This window comes from Amphiura filiformis, chromosome 18, assembly GCF_039555335.1.
Source record: "Amphiura filiformis chromosome 18, Afil_fr2py, whole genome shotgun sequence".
NCBI lineage: Eukaryota > Metazoa > Echinodermata > Ophiuroidea > Amphilepidida > Amphiuridae > Amphiura > Amphiura filiformis.
The window spans coordinates 64703897-64726621 of NC_092645.1; the positions used below are offsets into that span (position 1 = coordinate 64703897).

Genomic DNA, 22725 nt, shown 5'->3' on the forward strand with positions numbered 1-22725 from the left:
TTCCCGGCAAATTTATTGTACTTGGATAGACATTATACACAATACGCAAGATTGCTAAATATGAATAATAAATACGTGACGTCATATTAAGATATTTTTTGGGAGACTTTACTTTTGAAATTTATTTGTGACAATATTTACAAATCTTACTTCAATATGATGAAAATTAAGTTATTATTTTATATTTAAAGCATAGTAATCAAAATTCGAATAAAACGTGAGTACGTGACAGTAATTTTGATTTAATAAAATATGACTTAACCTAATAAATATTCAAATTATCAGGCTTATCTTGGAATATAATTTATTTGTTGTCAATTTTTAGGCATGGGCAATTCGATCATAATACGATCCAACGAGCTACGGAAAGCTATAGTAGATCCCTGGCACGATAATTTGCATTTTCAGCAAGTGGGGGATTACCCTGGTAAAGTCCCAGATTAAAGTACCCGTGACCGAAGTACAAAGAATTTGCAGGTGATTTTTTAGTCTACGTCAAAACAAATCGAACTAACTTTTCTTATCATGGCCTTGTGACTGGGCCTGTACGTGTTTATTCCGAATAATAATATTTCCATGTTATTTTTAAACAATGAAGTTGAATAGGCCTACTAGGTAGAAGGGAAATTTTGAAAACGTTATGAGATTTCATTTCTTAAGCAATTCAAGATCATTGAATGACCCTTCAGGGCTATAGGGATATTAATTTGCACTACAAACAACAACATTTTTAATTCTTAGAGCTATAAACGGATAAACAATGAATTTCCAATGGAAATTTTAAATAAAATGATCAATTTTTAGGCCTATTCTGACAGAGATCAGTATTTCGTTTCAGTCTTGTATTAGGCCAAGTAAAAAATAAAACATGTTTCACGTCCGGGTTTTCAAAAAAAAAGGAGGAAGAGGGGCTTTTTATTTTCTATTTTTATCGCAAAATTGATGTAAATACCCATAATTAGAGCTGTTTTAGCGTACATACAATAATGCCTGGAAAAAGGAGGAGGCCCTTTTTTATTTGTTGTTCTGAGAGTTACACCCCCTCTAATGATCACAAAACCTTCCTTAAAAATGTTTCTTGTATCTTAACAAGGCTACAGAAAGCATCCCAACTTCCTAGACATATTTGTTGAAAAGTTATAAGTGAATTTCAAAAAATAAAAATATATTTCAGGAAACCTCAAAAAAGGAAGCGGGAGGGGACGTGAAACATGTTTATTTTTTTATTTGGCCTTAAATGCATTGCTTTTTATAAATCATTACTCAAATTCACGTATTCAGGGAAATTTCAGTGGGAATTTCCCACTCCTCAAGTTTTTTTTTTTTTTTTTTTTTTTGGTCTGGCCTAAAAGAACCTCAATGCCAAACATATTGGCAAATAACAAGAAGTCCCTCTAAATAAGCTTAAATATTTATATAACGCAATCATTGCAAGGCTACGTGGCGACATCGCCAAATGTTAGGGCCTATACAATGCAGTATAAGCTAGTATAGCATGCACGAAACACGTATTAGGCCATTTCCCAAAGCTATAAACAGGTGGTGGTCGCATTGCATTCTCTAAATTCAGTAAATTTTCATCGTCAACCGTGTAATTGAATTGGATTGACATTTTAAAACGCTTGAAATATCACAAACAAACAGGCCTATGTTAATAAATAATATAAATACAAGCTAAAACCGTTAGGGTTCAATAATGAACCCCACACACTAGGATCCACAACATGCTCATCAGCTCTCATCTATCAGGGGCACAATTCTTTAACCCCAATACATTCACGAACATTTATTGAATGACCTTTAAAAATGTGGGTATGGAAACTCATACTCTGCAACTTGAGGTCAAATTTTGCAGTAGGCCTATGATTGTTTATTTGAGGTTATAGTAAAAAAAACGGCGATTGGTCCATAGTGACAGGCTAACCGAGTATATGGAAAACTACGACCGGGTTTCACGGTTGCCGGCTCTATCATGCCACTCGCCGCCTGGCTATAAACTGATAAACAATATAGCCACCAAACCTTCAAATTTAGCAAGATCTGCTTGTTCTCTGTTGACAAGGGGCAGTCTTCAGTGAGCGGCTCTTTTCAGAGCCAAGGGGCGGTCTATACCCTACATGTCTCGATCAATTTCAGGTAGGCCTACTTTGTCCTGAAGAAGTAAGAGCTACTCCTGACGAAAGCTTGACAGTTCTAAACTTGTCCGACAGCGGAGACCTCTAGCCCACACCCGGGATGATTGTTATGAATTCCCTATCCCACAATTTAAACAATATTAAATTAAGAAATCGATTTTGAAAAATTGTGTTTATTAAAAGTATGTCTGCCCTATTGGCTCATACGTATTCAGGGAAATTTCAGTGGGATTATCCCATTTCATTTTTTTTTATCTGGCCTAAAAAGTACCTCAATGCCAAACATATTGGCAAATACATGTAAAAAGAATGTTTCCCTCCAAATATTTACAGAACGCAATTAATGCCTAGGCTACGTGGTGTAATGTATAACATCATCACGTGACAGGTAATGAGGCTCAACCCCACATCCCGATATCCATGTGTTGTTTCCTGTAGCCCAGGCAGCCAGGCTACTGAACTTATGTCTAAATTTGGATTGGATATTGATGACAGCTCAAATGTTGTCAACATCCTCAATTTTGGGGATTTGTCATATTATCATTATATCATCAATAGATTTTTCAAAAAAATTAACACAATTACATAAAAATAAGTTTATTATAAAACAAGCATCACTTTGTGGAAACACATTATATTGGAATTCCAATAGGCCTATCTGTGGTGAAAAATAACCCAATTTTTCGAAATTTGGGAAAAGTTTTAAATACTTTCTGCGTTCATTTGGCAGACAATTTAGACTTTTGGTATAGGTATTTTTTTTAGAAAATTGGCATTAGTAGTGTGCCGCGCGTATTTGTCATTTTTAGGAGTGAGTCAGCACGGGAACATTTCCCCTTGGACAGAGCCGGATTTACCATTGGACCAGGGCCCAAAAAATTTGTGGCCCGCCAAATATTCCTGTGCATGTTCCTTTTAGCCACCTTGTTTTGGACCAAAATATGGTAAAAATGCACAAATCTTCACCATTTTGTTGATACAAGTGAATTTAATACCATGCTGGATAAAACCATAGGGTGAATCAAACTGATGTGTTTTCAGATGCGGCGTGGATCAGTGGCGTAGCCAGGATTTTGGAACCGGGTGGGGGGCACAACTTGTAAATGTACCGACGGAAATATTTTTTCCCGACGGAATTTGTGATTTGTTGACCCAAAATTTTTTGCATGGTTTGAAAAAGTGAAGAGAAAAAAAAAAGAAAAAAAGAAAAAAAAGAAAAAAAGGATAATAGGAGGTAGGCCCTACCAACAAAATATCACAAAATGTTTATGTATAATTCACAATTTTTCACAATTTGTTTACAATTCTCATCTTTTTTCTGTCAACCTGGGTAAAAAATAGTCTATTGTTAACCCTTTTTTTTCACCAACGCCTTCCGTCTACCGACGGCCTTACATCTTTACCCTCATGTGGATTCACTGGATGGTTGTTTAAGGCCTCGTATCCATAGGCTGTTCCCTTGTGGTGTGTGCCCTTGTTCCGTGTTCACTTGTTCCCATGTGACCTGCCACACAGACAACGAACTTTTGTTTTGCCTGGTGGCCGTATCCATAGGTTGTCTGTGTGGCAGGTCACATAGGAACAGCCTATGGATATGGGGCCTTAACAATTTACATTTAGTACCTATAGCACTGATAGGGGAATCCTGCCCTAATAATTATTTTGTGGTGAATCCTGAATTTATATTTTGACAGAGTGAACCAAGGAGAAGGCTTGAGGGTAGGTTCAAGACTCCATTTGACTCTTGCATTAATTGGTCAGACCGTTCCCTTTTAAAAGGATTTTTTCCGATTTATTTGTTATTCAAGAAATTCTATCAATACTAATTACTGGTCTCCCTAGAAGAGATTCACAATAGACTCAAAACACACAATAACAAATTCAAATTCTTTTGGGTAATTTCTTTATTTCTGTTAATAAATTCATAATTTGATAAACAAATTATATTGATAAATAATAATTGTGGATGGTACTGTAATGATCCAACCAAACTGTAAATAGGGAACAGCCCAAAAGATCCATGATGTCCTATAAACAAAACTAGTTTGATTTGGGGAGATGGGGTTGTAATTCCTGATTAAATTGGTCTGAAGAAGGCAATTTTCAACATTTCAGGATTTTGTATCAGGCATAGTCTCCACAGCAGCCAGTTTGGTTCCGCTTCCTCCACACAAACAGTCTGCCAATGGCCACTTATAACGCTGTTTCTGATTGGCTACACGTAAGTAGCAGTCAGAGAGCTGTACATACGGGAACTTGATTGACCTCAGTCTAGCTGGCGAGATGGCGGGTCAAACTTGCTCATGAATAATAAAGTAGCCGTGTAGCCGATGCGACCAATTGAAAGCTTTGTTTGACGTCAAGCTGGATGACGTCGGCAGAAAACCGTGAGCGAATCAAAAAGGACCAGTTCGTGACCATTGGCAGACTGTTTGTGTGGAGGGAGCGTAACCAAACTGGCTGCGGAGGAGACTATATCAGGCAGGGAGGGAAACAAAACTAGTTTTGTTTACAGGACTTCATTCATCTTTTGGGTTGGTCCCTTACTAAAGATGACTAATTTCCCAGCTTCCCTTCAAATGCAGGTAGCAAGAATATGTGTAAACATGCAAACAATTGTACATTCTTATTCAATGGGTGCGTCTTGTAAAGAATTCATGTAATTTGATTGGTTTTCTGGTGTATAATATCTCACAATAGTTGATAGTGATATTAGTCAGGCACGCTTGTTGCTCCTCAATGATCGCGCGATAATGCGTTCGCGTAATACATGTGCGAGAACTATTGAACGCGATTCGGTGGCTTAGATGTTCGTAATGGTTTCGTTCATTTAAAACGGGGATGTCCTCACAAAAGTAACTTTATTTTTTTTCTGAAAAAAGGCATTTTTTCTCCCAAAAATTACATAAAAACTGAATAAGAATGAGAATAAAAGATAGGATTTTGTCTTTTGCCTATCCAATATCGTGTCATAATGGATGGGCTGGCCAATATTTTTATCGTAGTGGATACCGGCTGCGCGGCATCCACTACTCAAACTCTACCTGTGCCACAATTTGTTCTTGTCAGAGCAACTCGTCAATAGGAACATATGCTTATTATCAAATTTTTACGGTAGCCCCAAAAGTATTTTTCAGGGGCAGTGGATAAGTTCATTTATGTTGGCATGTAACTAGCGAGAAAGAAATTTTTAGCTTTATACCAATTTGATCTTGTACTTCACTATGCAATCTATTTACATAAATCACAGCAGAAAAGACCCTTTCTGGATTTTTTTTAAAGTGAATGCTGTTAGCCTCTAGTTCATTGCTCAATCAGAAATGTGAACTGAGTCATTACTTTTGTATAAAATAACTTGTCACATGTACACCCCCTATGAAAGACATTAATACTTAATCTCCCACACAGGGAGTGTAGATTTCATATGGAGTCATACATTTAGGTAATCCCCATTTAAAATTCACACTCCCTGTGTGGAAGGTTAAGGACATGTCTTCCATAGTGGGAGTATGGATTTCAACTGGAATAGCCCCTTCTCGCTGAAATTCTAGCTCTAATTATAGCCCACAGTACTTCTCACAAAAATGCAAACATCCCATTTTTGATGATTTTGTACCATTTCAGAGGTTAGCTAATCAGTGCCTTAGCCATGCTTGATTTTATTTTTTTTTAAATCTTTTTTGGATGATTCAAAATGTTAGCAGAAAACACGAACTCCAAAATTATTTATTTGTAGAGATCAACTGTAAAACTGAGTAGCAGCTACAATGTATGTAAATATTTACATATTTTATGTACATTATGTACAAAATGTACAATTTAGGATATTTTACAAGGGGGTTCTAATTTACACTTGTTTATGATATCACATTGATCAATGAATATAAGATCAAATGAATATAAGATCAAATTATATCAATTCAGTTACTTAGAGATTAACTGGGTTTGGGTATGTTTTTTGTTGACATAAATCACATTATATATACAATTCCCATCCAAAAGGTTTCAAAAAATGGATGATTGTAATTTCAATGAACATTCCACCAGTTGGAAAAAGGAGTTATTCAGTAAAAGTGAAGTTTTGTTTTCTTGATTTTGATCATCATGCATTTGATGCAATATGATAATCTGGTATGGTATCACTCCAAACAGGTGTCAAAATTATCATGCATGTGGTACACGGTCATGAGAATGGCTTGAAAACTGCCTGAAAAAGTGTGTGAAATCTGCCTTAAAAGGCCCAAAACAGGCTGGAAAAAATGTGTAAATTTGGACAACAAAACTGCCTGAAAAGCCTGAAAATCCTCAGCCTGGGTATACGGACAAATGGAGAGTGTTACATGCTACCAAATATTTATGACCCAATTGTGCCACCTTGGTCAAGTTTGGGGTCACAGGTCAGTTCTGTGAGGTCACCATTCTTCTAATGAAGGCTATTAAGTAGCACAGCAACTTGGAAATTACCAATGTAAAACACTAAGTCAAGATCAAGAGATTTAAAACTTCAATTTCTCTGAGGAGTTTTTGTCCATTATTTCTTCAAAAGTTGTAAATGGTGTAACTGCAAGTCATTATCTGGGTGCAATATGCTGTCCATTAATTCTTCTGAAGTTACACACCATGTAAATGAAAGTCATATTCTAATGTTCTTGAGTTACAAACCATGTAACTGCAAGTCATTATATTCTAATGCTCTTGAGTTACAAGCCCTGTAACTGAAAGTCATGATCAAAGTTACAAGCCCTGTAACTGAAAGTCGTTATATTCTGGTTGCTGATGAAGGAACATCAACTGATGTTGGTTCGTAGCCAGATCAGCCGGCGTCAAACCCTCCGAGTTGAACACGTTAATGTCTGCACCATGTTCTAATAACAACAAGATGATTCTCTGTAGCCCTCTGCCTATGGCTAGGTGTAACGGCGAACACTGATCAAGCGTGAGCGTTCACGTCTGCACCAAGACTGATGAGATACTGCACAAGGTTGAAGTTGTTTGTTTCCACCGCGTGATGCAACGCCGTCCGCCCGCTCTTGCCGTCGGGGGCGTCTATTTGGCCTCCAATGCTTCGTAAGTAGCAGACAAGATGAAAGTTTTGTGCTTGGGCTGCTAAGTGCAAACATGTCAGACCTGTAAGAGGAGAGAAGAAGAAATGAAAGAAAAAAGATGGTTAAATTTTTTTTTCAATATTCAGTGGGGGAAGACATAATTTTCGACCTCGCCATTGGTTTATTTGTAAGCACCAAATTTTCACAAATAATTATGAATTTGCAACTGGTATCTTATGAAACATTTTGTCATTCTAAATCTGAGCCGGAGAGTTGATTTCACTGTTTTTTTTGTGTGAACAAAATTAAAATGCTTTAACTCACGTTGAATGCAACTGCAAGTAAAAATCACAAAATTTTCACAAATAATAAATTTGTAAGTGGTATGTTACTAAATTTTATTTTGTAATGAGTTGGAGTCGGAGAGTCGATTTCAGTGTTTTTTTTGTGAAAAAAATTGTATGCTTTAATTCATGTTGACTACAAATACTTTCAAATTCAGCATTACAACGATGAAGCAAAAAAACAATTGCGTTTCTTTTTTGTTTTCTTACTATTATAACCATGAATTAAATGGTTTCATTTTCAATGGGGAATATATAATTGTAGTACAGTAGTACATTGGAAATTCCACTGTCAATTCATAGAAACCAAAAGCCAAACTAAAAGTAAATTGTGAATTGGCGATACTTTTGTCAAAACAAGGCAAACTGCTTTCTCTTCATGTTTGTTTAATTAAAGGTCCATGACCCGATAGACAGCCTCATCCCCCATTTTTCTTTATAAAAACTCAGATTTTGGTATCAGAAGAAAGAGCTACTTTTGTTCATTACCCCAGTAAAATTCAACGCCCAGATAATTTTCATTTAAATGATATGAACAAATTGTGACTAACCAACCCTACTTGAAAGGTTTGTTCACGCTCAGGGTTTTTTGTCGTAATGGCCCTTTTTTCCCTTCTTTTTTTTTCAACAAATTTCCAGTTTGAGGGGTTAAAAAGAGTTGGGTCAAAACATATCCTTTGATATTTATTGTTTCATGTCCTCTTTGCACTCCCAAAATGTTGGTGCTGGAGGAAGAAAAAACTAAAGGAATTTAAAACCAAACCTCATTTTAACCTCAATTATGCTAAAACAAAGAGGAATACTACAAATAAAATGACACTGCAAACCTTGAAACTCCTTATTCAATGGTTTACTGTGTACAAATATGTTAAGGTTCAATGAATCCGATGAATGCATATCCTGCACTGTTTGCCAGCAACACACGTAAACAAAGTTGGGAAATTTACAAGGGGAATCACAGGCCATTGTCTAGCATCGTACGAGCCTGCACAAGTACCTGCAATTTCACACACAGCGCATATGGGGAAAATCCAAGGGGAATTCCAGATCTATCTACATTGTAGTATGCATATATTGTTATCACGTTGATCAATCATGCGCTTGTTACGTTGTTATCTTATCTTTTGTATTCTGACCTGTAGTAATAGTATTAGGGCAAAATTTGATAATATATTTTCACAGTTTAAACAATTTTTGTAAATTGAAATTCACATAAAAACATGTTTGCAATTTTTTTTTTTTCGGGGAAGAAATTGAAAAAATTCCTAGATACAAATTTTCAAAAAAAATAATAATTTGTAAAAAAATGGCCTAGGTTACAACAAACATGTTACATCCTTACTTTTTTTTTTAATTTTGTGACATTTCAAAAAAATTTACGAGTTATTTTTTTAATGCAAAATAACAACTTGATATCTTCAGGGTTCGATTTACTTTGAAAATTTTTAGCGAAAACATTATTTAGGAGATGTTCTAATTACAAAATTGCCACAAGCTGAGATATAATGTGTCCAAATTGGGAAGCATTTTGCACTACTACACCAGGTAAGTCGAACAAAATTCAGGAGTATTTGTAGCCAGCTAGGTGTTATCTCCACCAGGCGTATTTTGCAACGCGCTGCTATGCCTGGCACAAGTTTGACCTTATGACCTAAGAAATTACATTTTGCACATTATTTTGAAAAAGATCACAGAAACACAGGAAGTGGTAGCTGTTGTTTACGCTGACCAGAAGTGAATGCTTCGTGGAACTGGTTGGTGTAGTGTTAGGAGTGGACATGCGGTAGGAGTAGGGAAAATATTTGTGGATTTTTTACTGCTGTTAGTGTAAGTTTACGCTGACGGTCGCTGGGTGTAACTCAAAATGTGAACATGACTACTATGGTGAAGTTGACAGCAGAAAAAAATTCAACCAATTATTTCCACACATCAATTTGCATCAAGATATTATTATTACCCTTCCCAGAATCCTTTGCAACAGGACACGTCACCTCACTACATCAAATGACACTAATTTGTACACTGTACAGATTCCCTTTGTAATATATTCATGTTTAGAATACATGTAGACTGGCTATAAACATGGGTCAATAGGCAAGAAATAAACATGTTTTGCAAGATCTGGATGAGCTCTGTTCAGTACTTTTTGTCACTATCATGAGTATCAACCCATGTTGCACTGGATAGCAAAATCAGTACAGAAAATTAAAATGGAAGAAATGCATTGTGGGAGGTGTATGCTATCCTCTCTGCATTTACATAATGAAATGAAAGATAAAACCTCATGGACAAAATCAGGGGATTTTTTACAACTTTTAAAACCAGGATGTTGAACTGGAATGCAAATGTTCTGGGTTTGGGGTTTTAAGATTAAATACTAAAGTTGTTCTCGGTCTGCTTGTTCCCCATTGTTTAGTTCCTGTTCCTTCTACAATTCCTAGATATAGGACATGTATGGTATATCGTTTTACCAGGGACTTGCCAACATAGCCAACAGGAAACAATCACATGGTAAAAAAAAGTTGACAGAGAATTTTTTGGGGAAAGGTTCTTGCAAGATCGTTTAAAATGGTTTAATTAGAATCAGTTTTGATTCTCGGTATACATACAAGCACAATGTTCAGTTCAATCTTGGGCTTCCCCTAACTTTCCTCCGTGCAGTAATCGTGAAAATTTCCATCTTTCGAGTACATTATTACCCAATTTTAGGTTTTCATATGTGCTTACGTTGTTTGTTTGGTTTACTTTTACGTTTTTGTATGTGGTGACATTGTTTGTTCGGTTGTAAACCTATGTTGGTCATGGTCAGCAAAGGGACACACTCTTAAACAGTGTTTACTCAGAGGCTGTATGGCGCAATTTTGGCCCAGTGAAAATTATTTTTGGCCCACACAAATTTGCAATGCTGTATTACAATTCTAAGTCAATTTGAGGGATTACTGAGCCAACATTTGGGCCAATTTGGAAAGAAAATGCTTCATTTGGCGCACCCAATTTCCAGAGAGAGTAAACACTGCTCTTTTACTATCCCCATTATCCCCTCCCCTGGATCTGCCTTCCATAGGCTTTCGTCAAAGCTCTTCTTCACCCCAATTTTAATTCATTAAAATGCAATGACTGTCAGAAAACATACCTTCTGGTATGACCCCTTTTTCTAGACCGATTCTGGTACATATGGGTCGATTAATTTTTTCAATATTTTTAAATTTTTACAGAAAGCAGCCCAATTTACCGTCATTTTCTAAATTTACAACAAATTTCGAGGAAAGTTGTAAAAACACACACATATTTCTGTTCAATTTGGCCGAAAATCTCAACTTTTGCTACATATTGATAGGTAAAAATTTCTTGAAAATTTGGTATAGTGATGGCCTGAAGTGATGGTCCAATTTCAGTTTTACAGTAGCACCTCCCTACCTAAACCAAACTTCGGCGGCTTTAAGTTTGGCCCCTGTTACCCCCAGGCTTACTCTCGGGGACTCTCCACATCTACATGCATACTTGTAAGTTGTAGAAAACATTTACAATTTACTGATAAAATAAATCTGATAAAAAAAAACTTACCATCAAAATTCCTCAGTTCCAGATTCTGTGGTAACTGCTGTATGTGTATTGCCTTGTTGTGTCTGCTTTGTTGCTCCAACTCCTGCGCTGTTACTTTGCTGGTAAGGATCTTTGCACATTCCGAGTTACCTTGGCGACAGGCAAGATGGAGGGCGGTGTTGCCATCTCGATCCACCGTTTCCATGGGGACACCTGCTACGACAAGCGCTCTGCAAACTGGGTGTTGTTTTGTGTGGACACTGAGGTGAAGGGGGGTCTGTGAAAAAGGAAAGAAAAAACATTTTGGATGAATCGCAGGGTAAAATGTTGTCCTGCCTAAATCCATCTGGACATCAGGGTTGCCAAAAGATTTCATCCCGAATCGCTGGTCAAATAATCGAAAAGTCGCCCAATTTTTCTCTTTAACATTGGTTTCTATGAGGCATGAAACTATCGGAAATCGCCGGAGCCAATGTTGAAAAGTCGCCAAATTTTTTCTTAACCATTGGTTTCTATGGGGCAGGAAATTGTCAAAAGTCGCGGGGAAAATCTTCAAAAGTCGCCCAATTGGGCTACCAAATCGCGGGTTTGGCAACCCTGCTGGACATGTAATTGCAGAATAGATTATCAGGTTAGGCTATAGTCTATTCTGCAATTAGGGTTATTTGATTCTGGTTTTAGTAGTGGGAAATTTTCAACTTCGAATCAACAAATTTCTACCAGTGCAACATAGTGCCTCTATTTGTGTGCATTTCCTTCCTGTGGAACTCTGTTTGACTGTAATATTATTATAACCTGTAGAGCTGGTGTGAGATTGTTACATGCATATTGCATACCATATTTCACTGTCTGTCTTTTATTCGGTTATTGATATTATTAAAAGGTGAGGAAAAAAAAACCAATTTCATTTTTTTACATTTTACATAATTTTTTACGGTCATTTGCAATAAAAAAAAATACGCAAAACCAGAACTGGGTTGTTTAAATAACATCGCCTAAACCCCAGCAATTGTTTTTGCTACCAGCACGATGATCACAGTGGTCATCTTTTGTTTACAATTCAACATGTCTCACATCTTCTCATGTTCAATGGAAGTGAAATTGTAATTTATCTTATTTTTAAAATCTATAAAAGCCATGCTCTCTAAAATTGCATTTTAAGTGCATACATGTACATGCATACAATGACCTCACTGTCAGTCCCTAAAACTTCTTCTTACCTGATATAAGTGGTTGGCAATGTTGAGGTGGTGTTCTGTTGGGGCAAATCTGATGAACTGTAGGGCGATGTCATCTTCATGAATTATTGCAAGATGCAAAGGCCTACATACGTATAAATGAAAGAAAAAAAGAAATAAAATATAAATTATGTGTGTTCAATTTTAAAAATACATTTACTGGTATAATACTTAGGGAGTGATCGTTATTTACGACAGGGGGGGTAATGTGCGTTTTGATGGGGGAATCCGAAATTTTTTTGGGGTCTTGAGGGGCATAAAATTTTTTGTTGAACCAAGAGGGGGAATGTTAAGTTTGAAATGGAGAAATTTGGGAACACGAGGGGAATCCGAAAATTTTGAGCGGACGCGAGGGGGGAACACGTCAACACGAAATTTTTTGTCGATATTTTTTCCAAAACGCCCATTACCCCCCTGCCGTAAATAACGATCGGTCCCTTATATGCTACAAATCTTGCATGATAATTGACATGTATGCATTGTATAGCTCCTCCTAAGTAGCTGAATACACTTATTTTCAGTTACACCGTATTCATGTTGAAGGAATCACATTTTGCTATCACATTTGTACACATGAAATTGTAACGCTAAGTCAGTAAGTCTTCATCCCAGAAAAATTTGATTCAGTCATCCTTCTTGGAATTTTTTGGAAAATTTGGACCTTTTTGGCAAAACATAAAAAACTCTTATTTTGTTTTTTTGCTCGCTACGCTAATTTTAAGTTAATAAACTTTGTAAAAAATTTAATATAATCAGGTCTAATTCAGGAAAGCGCATAGAGAAAACTATTTTCATCATTGCACAATAAAATTTAAAAAATGAAATTCATGGAAAAAATAAAAAATCACATGATCATGTTTCACTTTACATCATGGGCCAATAACTGTAGAAGTGTGCCCTATCACCCACATAAATGAATGGCCTTGAGGTTTTTCACACAATCTAATCTGGTCTGGGTTTTCCCCATGCAATATAACAGTGGTACAATCCACAATGTACAAACAATTATGGGCTTGGCATTAGTAGAATGGGTTTTACCCAGGCTGGGATTTCCCAGCACAATGCAATGACACCGCAATTTTCAAATCACAATTTCTTTTGTTCTAATTAAAATAAATTATTTCCACCAAATATATTGAAAACTTGCATAGTACATGTATATATGGTTCCCAGCCCTGGCTTGGGATTTTAATAATTAAATAGTACAAAAATTCTAAATTTTCAGTTCGAACAAAATATCCTGCCTGTTTGTAGTTCACTGGCTTTTGTAGAATGTTGCAGTTACTTCAAAAACACATGCTTTCAACCTAGCTTATTAATCATGTTAGTTACATAAATTACAAAATATCATGAAAATTATATTAATTTCACATGAAATATGGTGAATTTTTGAAATTAAAATTTGAATAAACTTACGTGTCCCCTTCTTGATCCTGATCAAAAGCGTCCGCTGTGAGCTGGACTTCTTCCTCACTTTCTTCATCTTCTATGTCTTCAATTTCTTCTAACTCCTCTTTCTCCTGTTCTCTCTGCTTTGGCTGCTGCTCTGCTGATGCTGTCTGTTGCTCTAATGTGCCACCCAACCTCAATTTCTGGAAAGCATCTTGAATATTTTCCAGTCCTCCACTGGGACAGTATTCAGACCCAAAAGAAGCGAGTCCAGAATCGTACCAATCGTCTGACGTCGAAGCTGGTAAATTCTTAAATTTGGGATCAAAGCACATGTGCTGAGAATCTTTTGCTGATGATGTTGTTGATGTTGATGATGAAGCCATGTTCGATTTTGATAGGTTATCTTTGACTGGGAAAGGTTCGACGATTCTGTCTGCATTCATTTTTGCCGAAAACAAGTGCGTCACAAACACAGTATAAAGTCACAGTACAGTAAAATGAGTTTTAAGCTTACTAGTCTAGAACTCGCAGTTTTAGACCAAGTTTCTCTTAATCAATACACCAAATTGTGTAAAGTAAAACAGCTGAGATACACACCGAATTTGACACAAAGAAGTCTAAATTATTGCAGGTTTAACCGATGTACGTTTGAACATTCCAATACGCCAGAAAAGAATGTAACATCGGGCGTTTTCTTACCACTTTAATGGTGGTCTTTTTACGTGGATGGGGAATCCCCAGTTTTGCAAGCATTTGTGATTGGCTAAAAGCGTACACGTGCCTATTTCAACCAATCAGGATTGAGAATTTCCGGGAATCCCAAACTGAGTGCTGTTTTGCATAAGAAGCGTAAGAAATAATTACGGAATGCGTAAAGGGCCGCAATACCAGAGGACAGTATGTAAAATCCCATGTTGACGTGTTACAATAATCAGCTTAATTTTCAGTTCAGAATAGCAGGCCTATATTAGAATTTAAAAAAAAAAAAAAAAAAAACACGAGAGAGAAAACTGCATGTCACGTCGTCAACTTCAGAGTGATAAGACTACTAGTCTGATAAGGCTAAGACCAGAGTCTGACACACAAAAAAGCCCTAAAATAAATCCATTAACGAATCCTAGCTAATCCTATACTATGTCGGAAAAATCATATTAAAATTTCAGTTTGCTCTCATGATTTTGCAAATCCCAACAAACATGATCCAAGGACAGGCTCTTGTGCACTACATGTACAACGATTTTTTAGGGGGTCGGGAGGAGGGCTGGTCACTTTTTTTGAACAACTCGGATTTTAACGTAAGACTCATCGTTGCTTTGAGAGTAGGCCTAACAATTTATTCCAAACTCTGTGCCCCGTTTGGGATTTTCTATTTATAATTAGGTTTTAGGCCTACACTTCAGTCACCGATTGACAAATATAAATCGAGGTATTATTAAAATATTAGTCCCTGTGGCCGGGAATCCTACGTATTCTATATAAAAAATAGCTAAAAATGTACAAGAAAATACTTATGTGTTACACAATCTGGGGGTTCCCCGTAATGTGTAACACATCATGAGACTAGAGCTCATCATAGGCGTAGATATTTTTTGCCGATTAGGCCTAAGCCTGCCCATGTTTTTGGCCCAGTTACGCACAAGAATCTAAAAATGGGAGGGGGGAACTGAAAAGTGCACCTCTGACAAAAATGAAAGAGAAAAGTGGAGGGCAAAGGAAAAGAAAAGGGGAGTCCCTTTTCCACCAAAATTCACCCCTATCATGGGCTAAAATATTGTAAAATACCAAAATTTTGCTCGTAGGCCTATAGGCCTCACTCGCCGCTTGTCACAATGAAGCCCTTTTCATCCAGATCATGGGCGAAAATAGTGAAAAATACCACATTTTTGCGCACACCGGTTCCAGTCACAGTAAAGCCTGTCTTGGAAGCACAAGTTTCCGTCTGTGCCCCCGAAATTGTATTTTGCCCCCCACCACCGGTCCAAGAAAGCTGCCTACGCCCCTGGATAGAATATTCGTCTTAGCAGTACGCGTAGGCTAAGCTACGTGATTTTTTGAGGGGCCAAATTTTTTTAGCATATTTGACCCCCGGACCTTGACTCTTTGCCGTCCCCATTTTATCCAAAAACAATCAGAAATCTTAAAATCATTTTTCGATATAAATGGTTATTATCACTTGCAAGTTTGTGATTGATTTATTGGATAGAATATTCGTCTAAAGCAGTAGCATGATTTTGTGAGGGGCCAAATATTCGGCCCTATTTTGTCATTTTTGTCCCATTTTTAGGACACCTTAACTCTTTGCCGTCCCCATTTTATCCAAAAACAGTCAGAAATCTTAAAATCATTTTTCGAAATAAATGGTGAAATAAGGGACCGCTCATTATTTACAGGGGAGGGGGGGGCCGGGAAAAATGTAGGGGGGGGGGGGCTATGTGATTTTCACTTTAACAAACAGGGGGGTTATGTGATTTTATTTTTCCTGATAGGGGGGGTCAGGTGAAATTTAATATTAAATTATTCACTATGATTACCGGTATGATTCACTACAATAGGCCTATTTACCTCATATTTGGCCATTTTAGCCACAAAAATGTAAATTTTGCGAAAAATGCGAATCTATTCCTGCACCATATTTTGAGTTTAGCTTCAATATGGCAACATTTTTGTGCCCTTCGCACGCATTTGTGTCATAAACTTATTCTCTCACCAAAAGGAGCTGGATTCACATAATACCCTTCAAGAAATTTTTCCAACCATCTCATGTCATAAAGAAATCTACGCCACTGTTTATCAGCACATTAGCCATGGCAGGGTGGCAAGTCAGTCCCCTCTCCTGCTCAGTCGACAGATGTATTGTGACAAAACTTATGCATCTTCCTTTTGGTCTATTTTAGACCCTAAATTAACCCCAGTTTTTAGTATCAAAATGTCAAATTGCTGTCCAGGTAATGTTCTTTTAGTAGCAGATCAGTGGGACGATTTGGAAATTTTGCCCCCCGGCTCGGTGACTCCGATACATCTTTCTTTGAATTTTAGCATTGAAATAGCATATTTTCTGGGGACAGCTTGGAAAAAACTGGGATTACAATTGTGGGGAGAGGGGTGTCTTCTATACAAAGAGCCAGAGGTGGCAATCATGTTGCCATGCCCAGGGGCCATCAAAAGGTGAATCCGGCCATGGTATACCAGCAAAATGTATTTCTCGATGTGATACGTATTTTTTTTTTCTCATTAGGGGGGGTTATGTAATTTTAGATGCTGCTAATAGGGGGGGTTGTGTAACTTTATGAACTCAATTTTGAAATCCTCCCGGCCCCCCCCTCCCCTATAAATAATGAACGGTCCCTAAATAAATAAAGTGTAAATTCCGTATTGTTTCTATATATGCACTAATATAGGCCTATAGCAATGGGATAGCGGCTATCCAGGAAAATCAGGTAGGATCCATTTATCTGCTAGTTCTAGTCAAGAAAGGGGGAAAATATCTTGCACCCCGGCATGCAATATTATGTTTATTTGCAGTGTTACAGTATCTCGGAGTTCCCCAATATGTGCAATCTGTCAGTTTATTTTTTTCATAAAAAATGAAGATTGGACTTTAGAGTTTGGAATTGGGTTGGGGTGAACTTGGATTTAGGCCTATAAGAAAAAAAAGTGGATAGGGAACTCCGAGAAACTCGGAAACTGTAATCAAACTCGATAGATAGAATCCCGGAAGGGTGTCATTATTTCTAGAAGTTATTATGAAAGGTGATTTCCGGGTAAGTCCCCGGAATTTCCCTAAATCAATTTTTCGTTTTGCGCCCGTTTTGCGGTGAAGTTATATTAATTAGGCCTATGCCTAATTAATAGTCTGAAATTTATTTTTTTTTAAATGTCCTAGTAAAATTAATTTGGAGCAAAATATATTCGTCACCCTCTAAACTGTAATCCTTCTGCCGCCACCAGTGTCGATCTTATTTGTAAACCAAAACTTGGCCACTTGAGTGCACATGCCTTCCTCGAGGTGAGTTTGGGGCCTCCAAATTTTGGCCTGGCCCAGGGCCCCAAAAAGGTAAATCCGGCCCTTGTCAAAGGCTGGCTGGGATCAAAGGATAAAATTCAAAGGAGGTATGAGCAGGTCCGGGGACGGGTATAGCTAAGGGGCAAGAGGGCACGTGCAGGGGTAGCATTAAGGCCTGAAAGAGTGGGGTTGTTTTCCCGTGTTTTTCACTCCCGAGCTTGCAGAAAATCCAAATACATGGGGTGAAAATTAAACCTTGGGGTGAAAAATATTTTGCAGTGTAGTCAGGGGTAAGAGTAAGGTCCAAAAGTAGAGGGTCGGAGTTCACCCCCAAGCTTGCACATTCCCAATATATAGAGGGTGAAAAATTAATATTTTTTTTAATTTAGGGGGTCATTCACCCCTGATCGGGGGTTAACGCTACCCCTGGGCACGTGCCCTGGGCGCCGTCGTAAGCAATTTTTTGGGTCAACCAATTCAATTGTTTGTGTACTGATATACTGCGCCAATAGTATCTTTACATTTGGAAAAATAATCACAATTTCCAAACTGAACAATATTGGGGTAAATTTGTTTTTGTAATAGATGTACTACAGTATCTAATCCTGCACATTATGACACCACATTGAATCCAATATGACCTCAAGAAGTAAAGTTACAAGCAATGGAATAGACAAAGGTCCAGTTTTAAAAGTGACAAACTGGCCTATACAAGGCGCAAAAAGATTCCAACAAGCGCAAACATAAGAGACAACACAGTTTCTTCAATGAACCGTTACTTAAAGCAGTTTTTATTTCAGTTTTTACTTCTCTGTATTTTCATAACTTTCATTTTATTTGTCAGTTCTTTTGTTTCAGTTTTTTTGTTCCTTTTGTTTTAAATTAAAGCCAAACGCATAAATTAACTATTCACCACTCTCAAACCAGATGTCTAGTCTGTGGAGTTTTGAATAGGCCAGTTTGTTATGGACCTTCGTCTAATCAAATGCTTGTAACTTTACTTCTTGAGGTTACATTGGATTCAATGTGGTGTCATAATGTGCAGGATTAGATAGTGCAACTATTACAAAAACAAATTCACCCCAATATTGTTCAGTTTGGAAATTGTGATTATTTTCCAAGTGTAAGGATACTTTATTGGCGCAGCATATATTCATACAGGGTGTCCCAGAATGATCTGTACCGTGTTTGCAAAAATAACTAAAAATAGAAGACGGGCAGTGTATCTATTTTTGATACCAGCATTATAATGTTGGACATGTCTCCTACTTATTCTGTTAATTTCAGCACGCTACCTTTATTTGTTTTGGCGTGGCATGCAATAATGTAAAATCGATGAAAAACGACTCGCATACCTCTGAAAAATGGCACGATACGATTAAATGAAGAACGTGGGATGTTTGGCACAGCATTTCGACGACAACTACTGTTGGGGTTGCGCCTTAAAGCTTGCCGGACAGCTGCAATGTTCGCTCTAGTTCTTACAGTCTTACGAGCACCTGAAGCTTCACTCTGCCGATTCTTGACAGTTCCGTGCTCGTCAAACTTCTTTGCGTTATACACTATCGTCTAATGAATCTTCTTTGCGTCTCAACATAGCTGCCGGTTTGCCAGTAAGTTTTTGAAAGAAATCCACGCTGCTGTAGAGTAAATTGAGGAGCCGTCTTTTCTGTACCACAACCAGTTCGATCTCTGCAAGCATGTCAAATGACATGGGCCTCACACCACAATAACTATATTTAAAACTACCGCCAAAGAGAGAATGGGATTAGGCCACAAATCCTTAATTCCATATAATGATTGCTTCTTAACGTCATAAATAATAGATAGATATCGGCTATTATTGGAAATATGAACAGGGCACAACTAAAATACCTGCATAACTTTTTTCAAATAATTTTGTGCTGAACGGTTAGTAATGTTACAGATTTTCAAAATAGGTTGCGTTGTCAAAACTTAGAATTCACCATTTTTACGCAATCTTCTATAACTTCTACTAGAAACGTCCAATTTTTAAAATATAAAAAATCTGAGAAAGCTAAATATATGTCGAACTTAAAATGCAAAACAATATGACCATTCAACATGCCCTTCATACCTAAAAAATTCCATCTTTCCCGGTATAGATCATTCTGGGACACCCTGTATATGGCCAAAATTTGCGCTATGCTTCTTCCCTTTCATGCTTTTTGTGTATTTGCATGAAAATGAACCAAATGTTGTCATATTGCTATATACAATTTAAGTACAAATACGTGCTTTGAAGAAAAAAAAGACTCCTCCACAGCCTATAATTTGGCCCAATTTTAGTTCACTTATATAGAGAGTCTTCTTGAATATTTCCAAAAATGTCAGTAATATTCATCGGCATTCATGCATATAGCGATGAATACGATGAATATCGTCACGTCATTTTGAAATGAAAATTGTTGCTCATCGTACGTTAGTCTCCACAGCAGCCAGTTTGGTTCCGCTCCCCCCGTGGAGGGAGCGTAACCAAACTGGCTGCGGAGGAGACTAATCGTACGTTTTATTTTTTTTCTAATTAAAAAAAAATAGCCACGATTGCAATTTCAACCTGCAATAATAACCTCCATATGAACTGGAAATTCCCATTATCATGATTATGAATTGGCAAACGTCAGAAAAAACGGCATGCGTCTTTCTGGTTGGGGACCGTTCACAAACACTTGTTGGGGGGGGCTGATTCAAAAACATTTCATCGCAAAATGTGTTCGGGGCCCCCTTTTAAGATCTCACAAATTTTAGCCCCCCCTTTTGACATGAAAATTATGGGTCAACCCCATAGAAAAGCATATAAACTCAATTTCCCGGGAAAATTTGTGGTCAATTTTTTCAGGCCCCCTCCCCCTTAGGAGGGTCGAAACATTTAAGGGCCCCCAACAAGTGTTTGTGAACGGTCCCTTAATTGTTAGTGTTGACTGAAAATGACTATAATTTAATTTGTTGTTGTTGTTGTTGTTTATTTAATGAGGATGAGTTCTATGCAAAAGCCGATAAACACCATTTTCAAACTTTTTGCGTTAAGGGTCGGATAGCAACGTTTGCACTGTACCGGTATTCTTTGTGGGACCTGAGAGCACATCAGACATATCGAAATACTTACTAAATACGAGGAATGTTTTTCTGATTTTGATTTTTTTGTTTAAAATTCGCCATGTAATACACATTTTATGGCAAATTATTACAATTTGATATTTTTGATATTTAACAGTCCTCGATGTAAACTTTATCAATCTAATGATAGCCTATGCTATGTACTTTAAAGTGTATGTAAGATATACTTTTTTTTCCAATAAAAATTCCTTTAAAAAAGGAATGTGGCGCCCAATGTGAACTTGGACGTGATATGGTAAAATCCATGGTATTATAATGGTATTTGGTATTATAATGATTTTTCTAGGGAGTAGAAGATGATCCAAATATAAACTTAGTCCACCTCAAATGACCTGTAACAATTTGTGATTGACATTACTTAATTCACCTCGGATGACTTTGATCTGACATTCAACATTTTCGCGCTTACACCAATCATATCCATAACAATTTAACTCTTACAACTTCCTGTCAACTCTCTAATTTAAAACTCTAAATTTCTGTCTGTTTGCCTTTTCTGTCTTGTACCATTTAGTACACTACAGTTTGTTACAATTATTAAGATAAGCAAACATTGCTGGGTAGATAATAACAGGATTTAGTTATTTACTTAATCCAATGAATAACCCGGATGAATAACCGCTATATAGATTCTATGGTAATTAGCAAACAAAAGCCATCAGTTTAAGAGGCCTCGTTAATTGATCTTATCACTATGGACCACAAGAGTCTCATCCCAATGGCATAGTCCAATAACCTCAATTACATAATCATAGTGCAAAATTTGACCTCAAGTTGCAGAGTATGAGTTTGTGTACCCATATTTTCAAAGGATGAATGTACAAATGTATTAGGGTTTAATAACTGTTCCCATGATAGATGAGCATGTTGTGGATCCTAGTGTATGGTCAAATGTCACCGTCTATCGGTAAACTGGTTGAACGCATACAAAGGTCAGGATTTATTTGGTGTTTTTATAAATCCTAATTTTGTATTTTAAACAAAGAATATACGCTCACCATTTTATCCCGTGCATATCAGAAAACAACAATAAAATAAAATCCAAGCAAATTGTGGTTTTATTTCTGAGCTGGGCATAATTTTAGCAAAACAATTGCGAAGTCAATCTAGCAAGAGTGAAATTAGAAGCTTTTCTCAAAATCATGCCTATATTGTGGCGCCTCCGTAGAGGGCGCCACAAAAAGACCTACATTTTTTGGTGTTGGGGGCCGGGGGATCAATAGAGAGGTTGCGAAATGACGTTACTTTAACTTTAACGTCTAGAGGATAGAGGAAATGTATTCAAAACCACCTTGGTTTTGAATACATAATCCTCTAGACGTTAAAGGGCATTTCGTGATCCACAGCCTCATCCCCACTTTTCTCAAAAAAGTTGAGATTTTTATATCACTGGAAACCTCTGGCTACATAATGTTTATGTACAAAATATTTCTTGCAGATTAATTCGTTTTGCAAAGATATCGTGAAATTTGAATTTCGTTCTGGTGCACCAGAACGAAATTACAAACGCATTGTCTATGGAGCAGTGTAATCATGCATAACTCGCAAACGCAAAATCGGAATCAACTGAAATTTTGGGAATAGGCTTTTTACGTGGATATGTACTGAAAAATGTCATAAAAAGAGGATGCTAGGATCACGAAATCCTCCTTTAAAGTTAAAGTTAAAGTAACGTCATTTCGCAACCTCTCTAATATCTTCAAATATACGAAAGTTCAAATTTTTTATTTTTTTCGTTGCCTTTATATGGCTGGGTTTTAACATCTCATGTAGGCCCGGGTCCTAGGCCTATTAATTATTTTAACTTTGTGCTCTAGATATTGTGCGCAATATATTGATTTCAATTAATGTATTGTATTCTCGATGTATTTTAATACTAATGAAGTA

General features: G+C 37.0%; 1 protein-coding gene across 1 annotated transcript; it reads right to left on the reverse strand.

The window, feature by feature from the left end:
- Window positions 1-4021: 4021 nt before the first annotated feature.
- LOC140138924 (NF-kappa-B inhibitor epsilon-like) lies at window positions 4022-14414 on the reverse strand. The gene is given in 5 exon segments (XM_072160707.1): window positions 4022-7074; window positions 7076-7262; window positions 11089-11344; window positions 12288-12390; window positions 13722-14414. Coding segments are annotated over 5 exon segments (1170 nt in total). The 5' UTR covers window positions 14141-14414; the 3' UTR covers window positions 4022-6869.
- Between the last annotated feature and the right edge of the window lie 8311 nt (window positions 14415-22725).